Source organism: Salvelinus alpinus, chromosome 35 (assembly GCF_045679555.1).
Source record: "Salvelinus alpinus chromosome 35, SLU_Salpinus.1, whole genome shotgun sequence".
NCBI classification, from domain to species: domain Eukaryota; kingdom Metazoa; phylum Chordata; class Actinopteri; order Salmoniformes; family Salmonidae; genus Salvelinus; species Salvelinus alpinus.
The window spans coordinates 16,242,872-16,259,058 of record NC_092120.1 but is presented as its reverse complement, the minus strand read 5'-3'; the positions used below and the strand labels follow the sequence as shown (position 1 = coordinate 16,259,058).

At 40.4% G+C, this 16,187-nt stretch overlaps 1 protein-coding gene and 1 long non-coding RNA gene across 4 annotated transcripts; both read right to left on the bottom strand.

Moving 5' to 3' along the window:
- Positions 1 to 1,313: 1,313 nt before the first annotated feature.
- On the bottom strand, positions 1,314 to 5,512 carry LOC139564061 (uncharacterized). Its single transcript, XR_011672695.1, has 6 exons — positions 4,848 to 5,512; positions 3,475 to 3,495; positions 3,050 to 3,079; positions 2,901 to 2,951; positions 2,557 to 2,607; positions 1,314 to 1,957 (listed from the first exon to the last, which is right to left on the bottom strand). It is a non-coding gene; the product is annotated as an uncharacterized lncRNA (long non-coding RNA).
- Positions 5,513 to 7,022: 1,510 nt separating this feature from the next.
- LOC139564059 (dehydrodolichyl diphosphate synthase complex subunit DHDDS-like) lies at positions 7,023 to 16,159 on the bottom strand. 3 transcript variants are annotated; one of them, XM_071383281.1, is made up of 10 exons: positions 15,807 to 15,881; positions 15,107 to 15,261; positions 12,678 to 12,760; positions 12,430 to 12,546; positions 12,024 to 12,166; positions 9,082 to 9,198; positions 8,709 to 8,810; positions 8,112 to 8,226; positions 7,709 to 7,816; positions 7,023 to 7,469 (listed from the first exon to the last, which is right to left on the bottom strand). In XM_071383281.1, the coding sequence occupies exons 3-10, from the start codon at positions 12,738 to 12,740 to the stop codon at positions 7,227 to 7,229; spliced, it is 1,008 nt and encodes a 335-aa protein (XP_071239382.1). In that variant the 5' UTR covers positions 12,741 to 12,760; positions 15,107 to 15,261; positions 15,807 to 15,881; the 3' UTR covers positions 7,023 to 7,226. The 3 variants fall into 3 exon arrangements, with proteins under 3 accessions (XP_071239382.1, XP_071239380.1, XP_071239381.1); XM_071383279.1 differs by lacking the exon at positions 15,107 to 15,261 and having other exon boundaries at positions 15,807 to 16,159; XM_071383280.1 differs by lacking the exon at positions 15,107 to 15,261 and having other exon boundaries at positions 15,819 to 15,937.
- Between the last annotated feature and the right edge of the window lie 28 nt (positions 16,160 to 16,187).

Here is a 16,187-nt window from a genome sequence, read left to right as displayed (position 1 = left end):
AGAACCTGATGGTCACTCTGACAGATCTCCAGAGTTCCTCTGTGGAGATGGGAGAACCTTCCAGAAGGACAACCATCTCTGCAGCACTCCACTAATCTGGCCTTTATGGTAGAGTGGCCAGACGGAAGGCACATGGCAGCCCGCTTTGAGTTTGCCAAAAGGTACCTAAAGGACTCTCAGACCATGAGAAACAAGATTATCTGGGCTGATGAAACCAAGATTGAATTCTTTGGCCTGAACGCCAAATGTCACGTATGGAGGAAACCTGGCACCATCCCTACGGTGAATCATGGTGTGGCAGGGACTGGGAGACTAGTCAGGATCGAGGGAAAGATGAACGGAGCAAAGTCCAGAGATCCTTGATGAAAACCTTTTCCAAAGCGCTCAGGACCTCAGACTGTGGCGACGTTTCACCTTCCAACAGGGCGACGACCCTAAGCACACAGCCAAGACAACGCAGGAGTGGCTTCGGGACAAGTTTCTGAATGTCCTTGAGTGGCCCAGCCAAAGGCTGAACATGAACCCAATCGAACATCTCCGGAGACCTGAAAATAGCTGTGCAGCAACGCTCCCCATCCAACATGATAGAGTTTGAGGATCTGCAGAGAAGAATGGGAAAAACTCGCCAAATACAGGTGTGCCAAGCTTGTAGCGTCATACCCAAGAAGACTCTAGGCTGTAATCGCTGCTAAGGTACTTCAACAAAGTACTGAGTAAAGGGTCTGAATAATTATGTAAATTAGATTTCAGTTAAAAAAAATATATACGTCTAAAAATCGGTTTTTGCTTTGTCATTATGGGTATTGTGTACATTGATGGGGAAAAAACAATGTAATCCATTTTAGAATAAGGCTGTAATGTAACTGGAAAGTCAAGTGGTCTGAATACTTTCCTAATGAACTGTATACCCCTCAGCCATGCATTACATTTATGGACAAAGGGATGGATTGGTGGTAGAAAAATTACAACACGGAACTGCCACATAGCAGACAACATACTTTTGCAGATGCTCTAGAGGGGGAAATGGTAGGTAATGCATTTTTATGGCAGCATAGAGAAATGGCCTCGGATTTTATTATTCTCTTGGATTATAATACTATCCACCTTCATCCCATGTATTTTTCTCACAGGAAGGAGCACCAGCTGAGCAGGCCTGGGGTCCCCCATCTACAGATTGAGAGGAAGCAGTTGATGTCCCTGCCCAATAGGCTAGTGAAAGGTCTAGAAAACATGTGGATCTGTGCACAAGCTAGCATGTCAACAACTAACAAAGAATGTTTGATAATGATATGTAACCAAATCAAACAAAAACAGCCTTTTTATCATTTTATTCAAGAACATTTAAATTTCATAGGAGTCACAATAGCTCTTTCCACTGTTTTTACAGAACAATTTAATAAAATAAACAATAGAACAAATGATTAAGTTCACATTATTAATTTTTGTGTGGTGATTTTGTGTGTTGACCTAATACAAGTTAGTGATTACTTTCAAACTGTCTTATGTCTCCTGAATGAGAAGAGCTGATGTTGAGTCAAAACATTTGGTAAGTAATTAATATTAAAAAACTAAAAAGGAGTGGCAAAAACCCTATTCCTCTTAAAACATTTTAGAAACACACTTTAGCTGCCTTTAATGTTTGGATTTATGTAGGAAAATAACATTCAGCAGTTAAAAACAGGTTTAGAAGTTTTTTTTCATTTTTTTTTTTTTTACTTGGACAGGATATGGACGGTATTCATTTAAACAAGGCATAAAAATGGTAATGAACATGAGAACCCCTTGGAACAGCTTCATTACCTCAAATGTAATCCCACTGAACTATAAATGATATCTTTTAATATAAAAAAACTTGGTAAAAAATACTTATTTTAAACTGTACAGTCACCAAGTACACAGAATGATCACAACTTCAAACAGTTCTTCATTTGGCGTCTCCAGCGGCCTCAACTTTCGCCTAGAAATTAAGAATGGACTTATTTCAGACATACAAAAAAAGAGAAGTTTATATGCAATGAATAACCCTGGGGAAATAGTCAACGTTGTTATATTCAAAAGAATAGAAAATAAGAAACCAACTATTTACGTATATTGAAGTGCATCTAACCCTGTAGGCCTACTGTATTGTTGCAGTGAAAATAATATATTTTCTAGAGACCAGTTATTTTGTGCAACTCAATTCAATTACATGCACTAACTTATGCCAGAAGGGCAAGAAGCAAATAAATTACATAGAAGCCTAACACTATAATAACAGTGTAATATCAATTTCCACAGAACTGCTTGGTTAATATCATTCCACAATTCACACATAATTGAGTTGAGTGCCCATCAAATATATAATGCATGTATGTACAGGTGGGCTGAATGAATCACATCCCCTAAGAGGTTGAATCCCCATCAAGGGGCAGTGCTGTTTGTTTCTGGTAAGGGTAACTGATGGATTGCAGACAAAGTCATGTACAGCCTAAAGTGAAACCAAATCTAAACCCTAAGGGGTGGGGGGAAGAATCACATTGAATAGAGATAGCAAACAGATCTTTTCAGGAAACAAACCTCAGCCTTGGCATCACCGTTCTCAGCGGCCTTCTTTCCTTTGACTGCCTTCTGAAGAAGAAAAAACACATTAGCCACTGGTGACTACTGAAAGAGGATCTTGTCAAATGCTCAGCAGTGCCAAATACTCGAGATTCTTTTTATGAGGCTTTCCCTCATGTGGCTGTTAAAAAAATATACCAGGACAACTTCTGAATTGATGCCAAAGGTCATGAATCAATAACGCTTAGGCTAAGGGTTAACACAACCGCTAATAAACTCTAGATGCAAAAACAGCACATTGAAAAACTCCAACAAGTTTAACTTTATTAATAAAAGACAGATGAAACAAATACTTAACATACTTTGGGTGCTGCCGCTTTTTTGGGTTTGGCCGCCGGTTTTGGCACAGGTCTCTGCCAAAAGATAAGACGGTAATAAGGGTAACACATGAGTTTGCAATACAAAGAAATGTACAGATCCTAAAGTAGCCTATTTCAACGGTAATACTTACAGATGACAAACGCGCGGAACGTCTTGCAGGCTAAAGAAAGAAACACATTTTACATATCTAACCATGACTCAACTACTACTATAACGATCCCACTTTAACAAACTACAACTTGTAAAGCATAAGGAAGCCTTCATAAATAATGATTGCATAAATGTATCGACAAATTATCATTCATAAGCAAATGTCATGCTTTATAAAGGGTTTCAAACGAGTAATGCCACATTTGACAAAGCACCAACCTTTTATATCACCCTTTATGTATAAAATTGTGTTAACAAATTATCTGTGAAGCATTTATGTAGACCAAATTTCTCAAGACTTTATGAACATCCTATACAGCATTTGTAAGCTGTAGGTGTAAAAATTAGAAACAAATACACTAGTTAACAGTTTAGATTTAACATTGTGAATAATTGTATACATACCTCATCGCCCTTGGTAGCACTCTGAAAGCAGAAGAAAAATGTTTAGAAACTGTGGAAATGGAATTCCTAAAGCACATTTGAAATACGTTGAATAATAAATAAATTCAGCTAATGTATCAGACAGTACTGCATATGCCTGGGTAGTAGAGCATAGGTCCTTTTCAAAAAGTAAGGTAACTGGAGCGGATGTTATGTCCATTGTTGCCCTCTCTTATTCTATGTAGGGCCACTTTGATCAAAATGAAGCATCACATCCCCAGAGAACATGCTGGGCTTTTGTATAATATATATTTTGCATAACGGATTACATACACCACAGTAAGCGACTTAGCCACACATTTTTGATGACATACATTTCCACTGTTCTTGGCTACTTCTTACTTCGAAGGAATTCCCGCGCATATTCAAATTCAAATCTGTCCTGTCACAACAGTCGGGCGCGCTTGGCACTTCCTTTGTTTTGCGTCAATTCCCGCTCGACAGCCGTCAACAAGATGAAGTTCGCGCTCAATAAATTTACCTATCAACATTATTTCGACGAAGTTAAAGCGGCAAAAGATGCAGTGATGTGTTTAAAACATTTTTTTTTTATATAACTTTGAGGTTCAACGATAAACCCAATAGAAAAGGTCATTGAAAAGCACATATGCTGTTTGTGCATTCACAAAGATGCTAGCTAATTTTGGCTATGCAAAGATGGCAGCCTGACGTTGAAATTAGCAGGGCTGGGGAAAATGACTGAAGTTAACGTTAACAACTCTAGATAATGTTTGTTAAAAAAAATGCATTAGCAAGGAATTAGTATTTACTGGTAAAGTAGCGGATTCATAAGATTGCATTTAAGCGTTGCGTCGGGTGCAAATGATTGAAAAACGACCAAGCATCTTTTCCCACCTATTTTTGTGGCTCACCGATTCAAGCCTGCCTCAAACATGACTAGAAAACTAGACACCGAGAAGCTCGCAGGCAGCACATTGAACTACATAAATGAATAGTTAAATCGTTATATGTATGAAATACAGCAGTTGAGCCCCGCGAGCTTCTTCACAACTTCCAAGAAACACCTAGCGTATGATGCACAAATCGTACTTAGCTTGAGTGGATGAACTCGTCATAGGTATGCTCAATGTAGGACGAATAACCTTAATAAATATGGTTAATATCTTTACACTTTATTTCTTATGTAATTGTCCTTTTTTTATACGGTTTATTAGATATATTGATGACTGCGTTGAGAGGATGACCCATTTTGCCGCCATTTCTAAACGACGACATACAGTACTGATGGAGACCAAATGCAATTTTAAAACGGAAAGATGCAAGCAAAAAAAATACAAATATATTTGTTAGCCGGAATATTAAGCATTCCTTACCTTTCTTTTAGGCATATTGATGATTGTTCGGGAATTGCAACACAATTCCAAATATTTTTTTAAAAATTGAAGTTGTTGGGTATCTCACTAAGCTCTTCTAGCCACGTTAGCAATGCAACAATGGTGAATGTAAAATAATGACCGAATGTAAAATATAAGATAGAAACCGGTTTGAACCAGTTTTTATATTTTGAAGTCAGACATTGGATGAAAACAAATCACGTGTTTGTGGGCGTCTCCATGTTCTTAAAGAGAGAGTGCATGAAAAATACCACCGCTGTAACAAGGTGGCGTGGTTTCTGCAGGATCTACAGATTGCAGCAAAGACAGTACAGTATGAAGATATGGAGAAACTGCTTCTCCAATAAAAATCCGCGATCACGCTTGTAGGCGACCGCGGGTAGCTAAACTCAGGCGCCGAAACACGTAATCGGGTCTAAGGTTCGTCTCGCGCCGAACTGCGCATTTGCAGGCCATCAAATCAAAGGTACCCCTTCCATTCAGTTGTTTTTGACGGAAATGAAAACGTGTCAGTTGGTCAATTTCACGAAGTTAGAGTAATAATATTTTCAACTACTTAATACATTGGGTTGTATCTACATTTCGAGAAAATTCACAACCAAGGAAGAATGTTTCACTTCTGTCATTGACTTCTTTAACCCCAAACCCCGGCCTTGTCTGCTTGATCTGCTTCGCAAGCGTTCCCGGCAGTCTCGCGATGTTGCGCCTCTGGGTTTAGAAACTTTATGCCTGCAGTGTACATCACCCCGTCAATGATCCAAGATACAATATAAAAAGTTACCTATGTTACAAATCATCCATTTGGATGTACAATTTGTTATGAATATAAGTAGCATAATGTACATTAAACTAAATGAACATAATCACGTTTATTCTGCAAGTTAAAGAAACCTGGTCAAAAAATATCGTTTTCATGTTCTACATGTCAAATATGGGCATCCATGACCATAAAAGTTATTGCACAATGACATTCATTGAAAATTTTACTTGACCAGTCCAGCACACATACACTATATTGTAATGAAACAACAGGGAGCAGGTCTCGAACCCTCGACCTTCTACCCCGAGGTCCGGCGCGCTATCGACTGTGCCGCAAAAGAATGCTCATGCGGCAGAGTCGATTTCCGCGCCTATAAGCCCAGGGTCGTTACAATATATACAAAAGTATGTGGACACTCCTTCAAAATTGGATTTGGCTATTTCAGCCACAACCATTGCTAACAGGTGTATAAAAATGGAGCACACAGCCACGCAATCACCATAGACAAACACTGGCAGTAGAATGGCCTTACTGAAGAGCTCAGTTACTTGCAACATTGTACAAGTCAGTTCGTCAACTTTCTACCCTGCTAGAGCTGCCCTGATCTGCTGTTCTTGTGAAGTGGAAACGTCTAGGAGCAACAACAAGCAGCTCACAAATCACACTTCACCATCTGGCAGTCGGACGAACGAATCTTGGTTTGGCAGATGCCAGGAGTACGCTACCAGCCCCAAAAGATCGTGCCAACTGTAAAGTTTGGAGAAATAGTTTTTCATGGTTCGGGCTAGGCCCCTTAGTTCCAGTGAAGTGAAATCTTAACGCTGCAGCATATGACATTCTAAACGAGTCTGTGCTTCCAACCTTGTGGCAACAGTTTGGGGGAAGCCTCTTTCCTGTTTCAGCATGACAATGCCCCCGTGCACAAAGCGGAGGTCCATACAGAAATGGTTTGTCGAGATCAGTGTGGAATAACTTGACTGGACAAAGCCCTGACCTTAACCCCATTGAACGCCGACTGCAAGCCAGGCCTATTCGCCCAACATCAGTACCCGAGTTCACTAATGCTCTTGTGGCTGAATGGAAGCAAATCGCCACAGCAATGTTCCAACATCTAGTGGAAAGCCTTCCCAGAAGAGTGGAAGCTGTTATAGCAGCAACGTTGGGGACCAACTCCATATTAATGCCCATGAGTTTGAAATGAGATGTTCAACGATCAGGTGTCCACATACTTTTGGTCGTGTAGTGTAGCTGGTGCTGTGGTAAATGGTGGTCTCCGATGTGTATCTTCTCTGGGAGTGAGTACTCCAATTCCATTGTGAATATCAATCCAAAGAGAATATCTATGGAATGCATTTGACGGACAGATTTTACAGAACAACTTATAGAATCATTAGCTCTTTACCAGACTTATCTTTTTATTAGACTTTGATCAGACTTAGAATACACACATAAATATCCCACATACAGCCCCATAGGGGTAAAATCACTCATACAAAATAAGAAGTTTCAAACCACTCAGCCCTTTAGGGAAGAGATGGAGAGATGGGATTGCTCCCCCAATTCAAGATGGGGAGCATTGTGTTCCCCTCATCCCCTCTTTATGCCAGAGCCGCTTGGCTGGTTAAGTCAGTAAGGAAGGAGTCTCTCTTGTGCTGGAGTGCACCAAGGAAGTCCTGAACCCGTTCCTCTCGGCTGGCAGTGTAGTTGAGCAGTGCTTCCTGTCTCCTCTGGGCATCCAGGGGCTTTCCATTTCCGTGGTGCTGTAGGAGGTCTGCTACACAGGCCCGGTCTGCCTCATGCTGCTGTAGGGCCTGTCCCTCTCTGTGTTGATCTCTGGCTTTCTACAACATACATAGGGATCAGTCATTCAAGCAGATCACAGTGTTCCACACAACACAGTAGTTTCCTACAGGTATTCAGATGATCCTGCTAATGAATTCTCGCTCAATGCTGGAAATACAACTTGAAATAATGTGCCAAACATTTGTGGCAAAAGTGCACACACGTTTAAAGGTTGGGTAAATATCGTACGGTGGAATGTATGTGGGGGATGAATGAAGGAAAGAGAGAGAGTTCATACCTGAAGAGGTCTGTGATTGAGCTGATACTGCAGAATGGCATCACACAGATTCCAGAAGGAGTACTCTGGCCACAGGACTGACTGGAACACTAAGCAGGAGTGGGACGTCTACAGGATAGCACAGACAAAAAAAATATTACATTTCTGCCTGCAACATTCTATAAACATTGCACCCCACTGAATAAACCCCATGGGTAACACCAGACAGCCTACATTTACAAAGAACAAGTCACAAGGTAGTGGGAGAGGCAGCTAAACCATAGGCTCAATTGTCTGTCACTGAAGTCACTGAACAGGAAGTAGGTCTTGTCCTTACCAAAGAGGATGCTAGGCAAGAGGCTAATCTCATTAGCATTCAACATCACGCTGGAAACAGCTAGTAAGCAGTGTCCTTTGTCCTTACCTGCCACAGCAGGAAGTCACTGAGTCGCACCTCTCCAGACGTGCGAATGAGCAGATCAGGATTGGGGGAGTTACTGCTGTACAGACAATGACCCAGCAGGGCCTCCGACACATCACTGGACACAACAACCAAGACAATATTTATTTTATTTCACCTTTATTTAACGAGGTAGGCCAGTTGAGAACAAGTTCTCATTTACAGCTGCGACCTGGCCAAGATAAAGCAAAGCAGTGCGACAAAAAACAACACAGAGTTACACGTGGGATAAACAAAAGTACAGTCAATAACACAATAGAAAAAACTATATAGTGTGTGCAAATGGAGTAAGGAGGTAAGGCAATAAATAGAATTGAACGCTGTGGTACCCCCATAGAGACTGGCAGAGGTCCAGACAACAGGCCCTCCGATTTGACACACTGAACTCTATCTGAGAAGTAGTTGGTGATCCAGGCGATGCATTAATTTGAGAAACAATAGAAACGCGCAGAAAACAACTCTAGATCTCTGATAATGCAAATTGAACAATTATATTTGAGAGGGCCATGAATGCACTCTTATGTAATAGTAATCTTCTGAATCTCTGTTGAAGTAGTTTACCTGGATTTGATAAGTCCTTGCTCCACGCCCCAAGCCATCTCTCTGACAGCATTAGCGATTTCATGTCTTGAGGTGTAGGCAAAGCACACGTTCAGAAAGCATCTGTTGGCAAAAGAGGGTGGGCTGTTATTAAATTAGTTATTACAGCTATAAGAAGCCACTCGAGAAGACATCTTAGATGACTGAACAGAAGCTCATGTGTTGTTTTATGCATAGAGAAATTGCATTGCATTATAAACAACTGCAGTCCAGCATCTACAATAAACCTTGGTGCATTTGTCAAAACTGCAATGTTTTTCAGGTGGCTGCACACAAGCTCACAGCCACCTCAGTGATGTGAGGAGCAGCAGGATGATGAGGTGGCGATGCCTACTTGTTATGAGTCCTGGTGGCCACCACAGCCCGGGCTATGTGCTGCTGCAGGTCCAGAGGCAGTAGAGTCAGGTCTCCCAACACCCGAATGCATACCCCATGCTTCTCCAGATTCTCTCTGGATTGGAAGAGAGCAGACATGACCAAGTCAGGGTAGCTTTTGCCCCCCCTCCGCCCAAAAAATGGAATTCTGATAAATAAAACTGTTGCTGGCCAAAATGACCAGTAGGAAAAAAATCCCATTGTAAAATAATTTATGGAAATACCAGTCGGTCTATAGGTTAATTTGCATAATTTATGGAATTAAATTGGTGTGTATTTTCGTTAGTTGTTGGATTAATAAAATACATGACTATCACATGCACACAGCATAAAGATGCTATTTTGAGAGGGATGTCTCCTGCAGCTACTCAGCTGGTTGGTGTATTTATAAGCCCATTCATTGCACAACAATTCTAAATTCATTTCCATGTCAAATATATATATATATTTCTCAACTTATAATTGAAGCGCGTCTCCCATTCAGCATTTAAGTGCAGGCAAAAGGATATCAGCGCTTCAACATGTAAGCGGGAGGCAGTACGCATTTTGAAAACATACTTCAATTGTTTGAACCGCGCACAATTGGCCCAGCATCGTCCGCGTTTGGACGTCATTGTAAATAAGAATGTGTACTTAACTGACTTGCCTAGTTAAATCAAGGTAACAAAATAAATATAAATAAAAGATTGCTGCAATGTAGCCTATAGGCAAAATCCGACCATTGAAACGTGGACGCAATTATTTTACAAATACTTAATTGACAGCGCGCGATTTTCAAGTTTGGGGAAGCTTACAATTTATGCAAACATTTCTACCAATTCTGATTTTCATATGCGCATTTTCGTGAAACAGTTTAATTTCAATAATAACGTTTTCGTTTATCAAAATCAGTCACGTGGTTAAATCATACAAATCTGAGTTAAAATTCTACTAATACGAGAGCACCATCCTCTGCCATATGGACACATTGATGATCTATTGGCGGCTAAAGAAATGAGCGCATTAAACTCATCGCCTATAACTTACAAAATAAAACATACAATATGATACATTCATGTTCTTTCAAATCACATTAATCTCTCAACTCAGCCTCTCCTGCCTCCCTTTCCATCTTCTTGACTTGAGTCATTGTAAAGTGCAACATTTGTATCAAATCAATCAACCTTGTCTGGCCTGAAGATTTCGCTAGTGAACTTGCAACATCTTAGCCAATTCCAGGCCCGTTTCCAGGCGCTAGTGAGCTCGGCTCAGACAGCTGTTTTTGCCTAAGGGAAAAGTGTTCAGGTATTTTATGAAGTTTCCACTGGATATATGGGGCTCATCAGATGATTATATTTTACTCTTTCACACCGACGCTTGGTGATTATCGAGGGGGAGATTGTAGGAAAGATTGATCAAATAGCCTACTGTGAGGAACTATATTTTTAATAGTAATCATTATCATTCGCAATGGATGTTAAAAAAACGACTTCGTTGACTTTCCTGTATTTCCGTACTTGTATGCGTTCATTAACAGGACAAAGAAACCAGACACATGCTCATCGCTCACATGGAGCAAACAAAAGAACATTACATTTTTTTTTACTCAGAAATTATGTTCATGAAATGAACCAAAGCATGTTTCTCACAAGTGTGTAGCAGGTTGTGAACTCAGCAAATCGCGTTTCCACTTCGAGAATGAGAACGGTAAATTACTAATTAATACATACAGTAACAGAAATGTATGTAACCACATGACAGTGATCAACGATATATTTACTACTGGTAACATACACAGCTTATACAAAACATTATGAACACCTGCTCTTTCCATGACAGACTGACCAAGTGAATCCAGATTAAAGTTATTATCCCTTATTGATGTCACTTGTTAAATCCACTTCAATCAGTGTAGATGAAGGGGATGAGACAGGTTAAAGAATGATTTTTTTTTGCAACTCAATATTAGGAAGGTGATCCTAATGTTTGGTGTTCTCGGTGTACACATATGTAATGGGCAATTGATCAAAATAAACAATCAAAGGGCAAACAATTCACACAATAAATGCTTAAGAATTTACGTGAGACAGCGGAGCCATTCTAGTAAGAGACTCCTTTATCTTCGACAAATACCCCACCCATTCTTCTTGTCTCAACATTTTAAATTATACCCAAGACACTTTATCTTGACACATATTTTAAATGCTATTCACTGACAACTGCAACTCAATAATCAGCTAAGCCTAATCCAACACGCGCTGCCCAAATTGCAAATAGGCATAGGCCTACTAGCTTGTGATTTGAAACAATCCACAGCAATTTTTTAAAGAAGATAACGATCCTCAATTTCTCTGTGGCTAAGTCATGCTTTCTGGTGAAGTATTTTGAATGATTTTATGAATTTCTGTATAGACAGGAGTAGTTCTAATATTTTGGCACACTTGGAACCACTCTCATAAGCTGCGCTGTTTGGTGTTTTCCTGCAAATTCCATTTTGGCAAATGTTTCAAAATTACGTTTTATTGGCTGCTTCATTACAGGAGTTGCATGTCCTGTTAAGATGAATGATCATAATCTAAATGTGATTTCTGTTATTCTGAGCACCATGGGTGGATTCGCTAATGGTTTACGCACCCAATGCATATGGATCCGGTAAATTTCTCAAATGGCCGGTAAATTTACATTTTCCGTTGTCTGGCCCAAGTGAAACCCTGGGCCAAGTGAATTACTGAAACATCCTCCTTGTCGAGTTTTTAATTAAAGTGTCTGTAAAACATCTGCCTGGAGCCCTTTTAGATTTTCTGTGGAAAGATAACCCATCATTTTGCAGGTAGCTATGCTGCTTTCTCTCCCACTCGCTGGGACTCCCACACCTATGCATCTTTAATGGAAGCACTCTGGCTCCTCTGTTCTGACACTCACTGTTCTTCTAGCAGTCTGATGAACTTCTGCTTGGCCAGCTCCATCAGGCCGTCCACCTCGTCTTTAGACCGCTTGAAGTTCTCGATGCTGAAGGCGTACACGGTGACCTCATGGATGCTCAGGTTCAGGCACCAGCGTAGTGTCTAAAAAGGAAGGAGCCACCAAGGTTGATCATCAGTAAAGCCAACATTAGAGTAGTATGTATTTGTAATGTATTTGGTGACAGCCCTATACAAATACATGTTATGATGGTAAATGGTGAAGAATATGGGTGAAGTGCAGTTACCTACTTTTCTAAGACAATGTGAAAGCTCATGCAAAAGGGAAAGTATGAATGAGAACAACTATGATAGAAAGAACAATGACGACATCATGACATGACACCGATGTCCCCTGGGAACCTCACCTCTGCCAGTTTGTCAAAACCCTGTGTGTGTCCCTCCTGGCGCTCCACCTGACGCTTGCGGGCGTAGCGCCGGTTGCCATCCATGATAAAGGCCACATGTTTGGGCATCGGGCCAGCCTGGGAGAGACCAAGGAGGGGTGGATGGATTCCATACAGATAGAACCATATTACATATCATAAAAATGTGGTTGTGATTCATGAATTCAAATATCCTCAGAAGGGATGCATTTGCAAATAGATAACCATACCTTCAGTATGTTGGCTGAGAGCTTCTCAATGAAGTTCAATTCACCTTCCCTTATCCACGACATATTGAAAAACTCTGACACCCCTGTGGAGATACATCATAGATGCATGCATTACATCTTATTACATACATTAGAGATACATATAAACAGATACCTATAAACAAGCAATTTCTGAACACGGTTAGCCGTTAGGCTTGTTTGACAAATTCAGCAGTCCCTGGGCTGCATTAGACACAGTAGTGAGGGGTATGTAGCATAGTTACATATAGAGCACAGGCCTAATTAAGTGGGGTGCTTCAACAAACGAAACGGCAGTGCATTCATTGACAGTTAGTAGGATAAGGTCTTCAGAGGCCACTACTTTCTAGTCTTGAGCTGTGCTACAGGGGCCTTTTACCACATACCAGACGTACAGGGAGGTCTGAAATTATTGACACCCTTGATAAAGATGAGCAGAACTGACTGTATAAAATAAATAATTCAAATATGAGCTATATTGTATGCTCCAAACAATTTTATACTAATACAATTGCTCAGAGAAAGAGATTTAGTTTAACAAGTAATATTTTTTTTCTCAAAAAAGGTAGGGGTCAAAATGATTGACACCCCAGTTTTGAATACCTTTCAATACCTCAACTTGCAAGGATAATGGCACGGAGCCCTTTTCGGAGAACACATTGGGAGGGATCTTAGACCATTCCTCCATACAGAATCCTTCCAGATCCTTGATATCCTTTGTCTCTGCATATGGACTGCCCTCTTCAATAGAGCCCCACAGTGGAGGTGTCATAATACCCATAAAACCTAGCGGTCAAACAGGGAAATGATTCTGAGAAAAACGATTGGAACCATTTCAATGTTTGACCGCTAGGGTTTTGGTTATTATGACTCATACTGTGATACTCTATTCAAACCACAGGTTTTCAAATGGGGTTTAAGTCCAGAGACTGAGATGGCCATTGCAAAATATAGATTCTCTGGTCAATTAACCATTTCTTTGTGGATTTTGAAGTGTGGTTGGGATTATTGTCTTGCTGGAAGATTCACTTGCAGCCAAGTTTTAACCTCCTGGCAGAGGCAACCAGGATTTGGGCTAAAATGTCCTGGTACTTGGTAAAGTTCAAGATGCTGTTGACCTTAACAGGGAAGCAAAATAGCTCCATAACATCAAAGATCCACCACCATATTTTACCGTAGTGTGTTATTTTCTGCTCATGCATTCTCATTTAGACACCAAATCCACCACTAGTGTGTGTGACCAAAGAGCTCTGTTTTCATGTCACCCAACAAATGTAAACTCCTGGAGTTTGCTAAACAGCACTGGCATTTGGATTGGAACCGGTGCATTGGTCTGATGACATGAAAATAGAGCTATTTGGTCACGCACCCACCAGTGGTGGGTTTGGCGTAATGTTGTCACGGTACCAGAATTTTGAACTAGGTTTTTGCTCCAACCTTAATCTAGCGTACCTGATTCTAATAATTAGCTGGTTGATAAGCTGAATCAGGTTACTTACAACTGGTGTTGGACTGAAAACCTACAGGACAGTAGCTCTCCAGGAACAGGGTTGGAGAGCCCTGCATTAATGGATCAATGATAGTCATACAATCAATTTGACTTTGTTTTTACCAATCTAACTACATAACGATAATCATTTATTTGAATTGTAAATCACTATTGATAAACTGGGTAAATCAAGATGTAGTCTAGGCCTATTCACAATACAGGTGAATGCATATTCAATAGGAGTGTGTGCATGCATTGAGTTATTGAGGGTTAAGGTTAGGTTAAAGGGTTAGGGTTTGCTAAAAGGGTTAAGGTTAGGCTTAGCTAACATGCAAAGTAGTTAAGTAATAAGTATTTGCTAAAGTTGTCCATGATGAGATTCGAACACCCATCCACCTCAACCAACCACCCTACTTTTGTTTTTTTCTATCTTATGTAACCATACCAAACATATCATACTATTTGAGTGTCTCGGATTTACATCTAGTCTATGAGACCAGTCTGAGCTACTGGTATCTTCTTGCATTGTAAAGTGTTGTAGCCTGTAATGAACATTGTTTTGCTAACAGTTGCAATATCTCTACATGCCATGTTGCATTATTCAAGTGTGTTAACTTTTGTGCACCATAAGTGTGGAGCTAACATGATGCAGCCAAGACTCCCAGTGAGTGCAGTGGTTCCTCAGGACAGGCTAGAGTTAGCAATGGCAATGAGTAAGTGAAGCAGGGACGATGCTGCTGTGCTGATGATCAAGTCTATGTCTGTCTCTCTCTCAATCAGTAGATGACGTGACACAATTTATATAAGTACCGAAACTTTTTTCATGTTCTAGTTTTAAAAATGTACTGACGTTTCGGTTTACCGTGCAACACTAGTTTGGCGTCAATGAGAATACATGCGCAGTAAATAACCCCATACCTACTTGTAAAATATGTTGGTAGACATCCACGTCATCGGCAGTTTTTGTTGGAGGTTAACTGCCTTGCTCAGGGGCAGAACGACAGATTTTAACCTTGTCAGCCCTGGGATTCAATCCAGCAACATTTCGGTTACTGGCCCAACGCTCTAACCACCAGGCTACCAAAACAAGGGTGTCAATAATTTTGACCCTTAGCTTTTGGGGAAAATCATGTATTACTTGTTAAACAACATTTCTTTCTCTGAGCAATTGTATTCGTATAATATAACTTACAAAACATGTTGAGCATACAATTGCTCAGTATTTAAATTATTTATTTTATAGTCATTTCTGCTGATCTTTATGGGTGTTAATGATTTCGGACTCCACTGTATCTGATTAGTTCTGATACATACGCCACTAGTCTACATGCATGCATGAATAAGCGGGATATATTAACCAAATCATATTCTGATAACTAGCTATATGATTATGCATCTCTGATTCATGTGGATCAGGTCTTGGATAGCTAGATAACGTTATCATAGCTACTGTAGCTAGCTAGCTAACACAAACCGGACAGGGAGCGATAACCAATGATGAACACTGTTTGAAATGTACAAAGCAATTGCACTTTCACCAAAATGGTCGATTTCATTCATATTGTTGAAAGAGATCATGAATTATCAATATTATGAGCCGTATTTTAACATATTTCACATACCTTCCAACTCACAGTTTAAGATGACGTCCCGTTCCTTATTCGATGGAGTGACGTAATCAAAAGACCGACCACTTCCGGCTGGAACTGTTTGTACAGATTTCTCTGCATGTGGATTGACAGGAACCTTGTTCAGGTAAATTGGTGTTTTGGGGTTCGAATAGAATATTTAAACATTTACTGGATAGGTTTCAAATTGGACTCAGTGCTATCCGGGATCTTGGGACGTCCCGACTCCCCACTGAAGTGGGATTTAAAATAGTTAAGGTCAGGTAAGGGTTATGGTTAGGGGTTTCCCAAACTCGGTCCTGGGGACCCCAAGGGGTGCACGTTTTAGCGTTTGCCCTAGCACTACACAGCTGATTCAACTAATCATCCAGCTTT

Bases quoted from the DNA above. Each gene is read 5' to 3' on its own strand.
- LOC139564059 (XM_071383279.1), bottom strand. From the start codon at position 12,740: ATGTCGTGGATAAGGGAAGGTGAATTGAACTTCATTGAGAAGCTCTCA. The intron at 12,167-12,429 runs GTGAGGTTCCCA...CTTCCTTTTTAG, and splicing joins GTTTTGACAAACTGGCAGAG to ACACTACGCTGGTGCCTGAA. The intron at 7,817-8,111 runs GTAAGGACAAAG...GCTATCCTGTAG, and splicing joins GTGACTTCCTGCTGTGGCAG to ACGTCCCACTCCTGCTTAGT.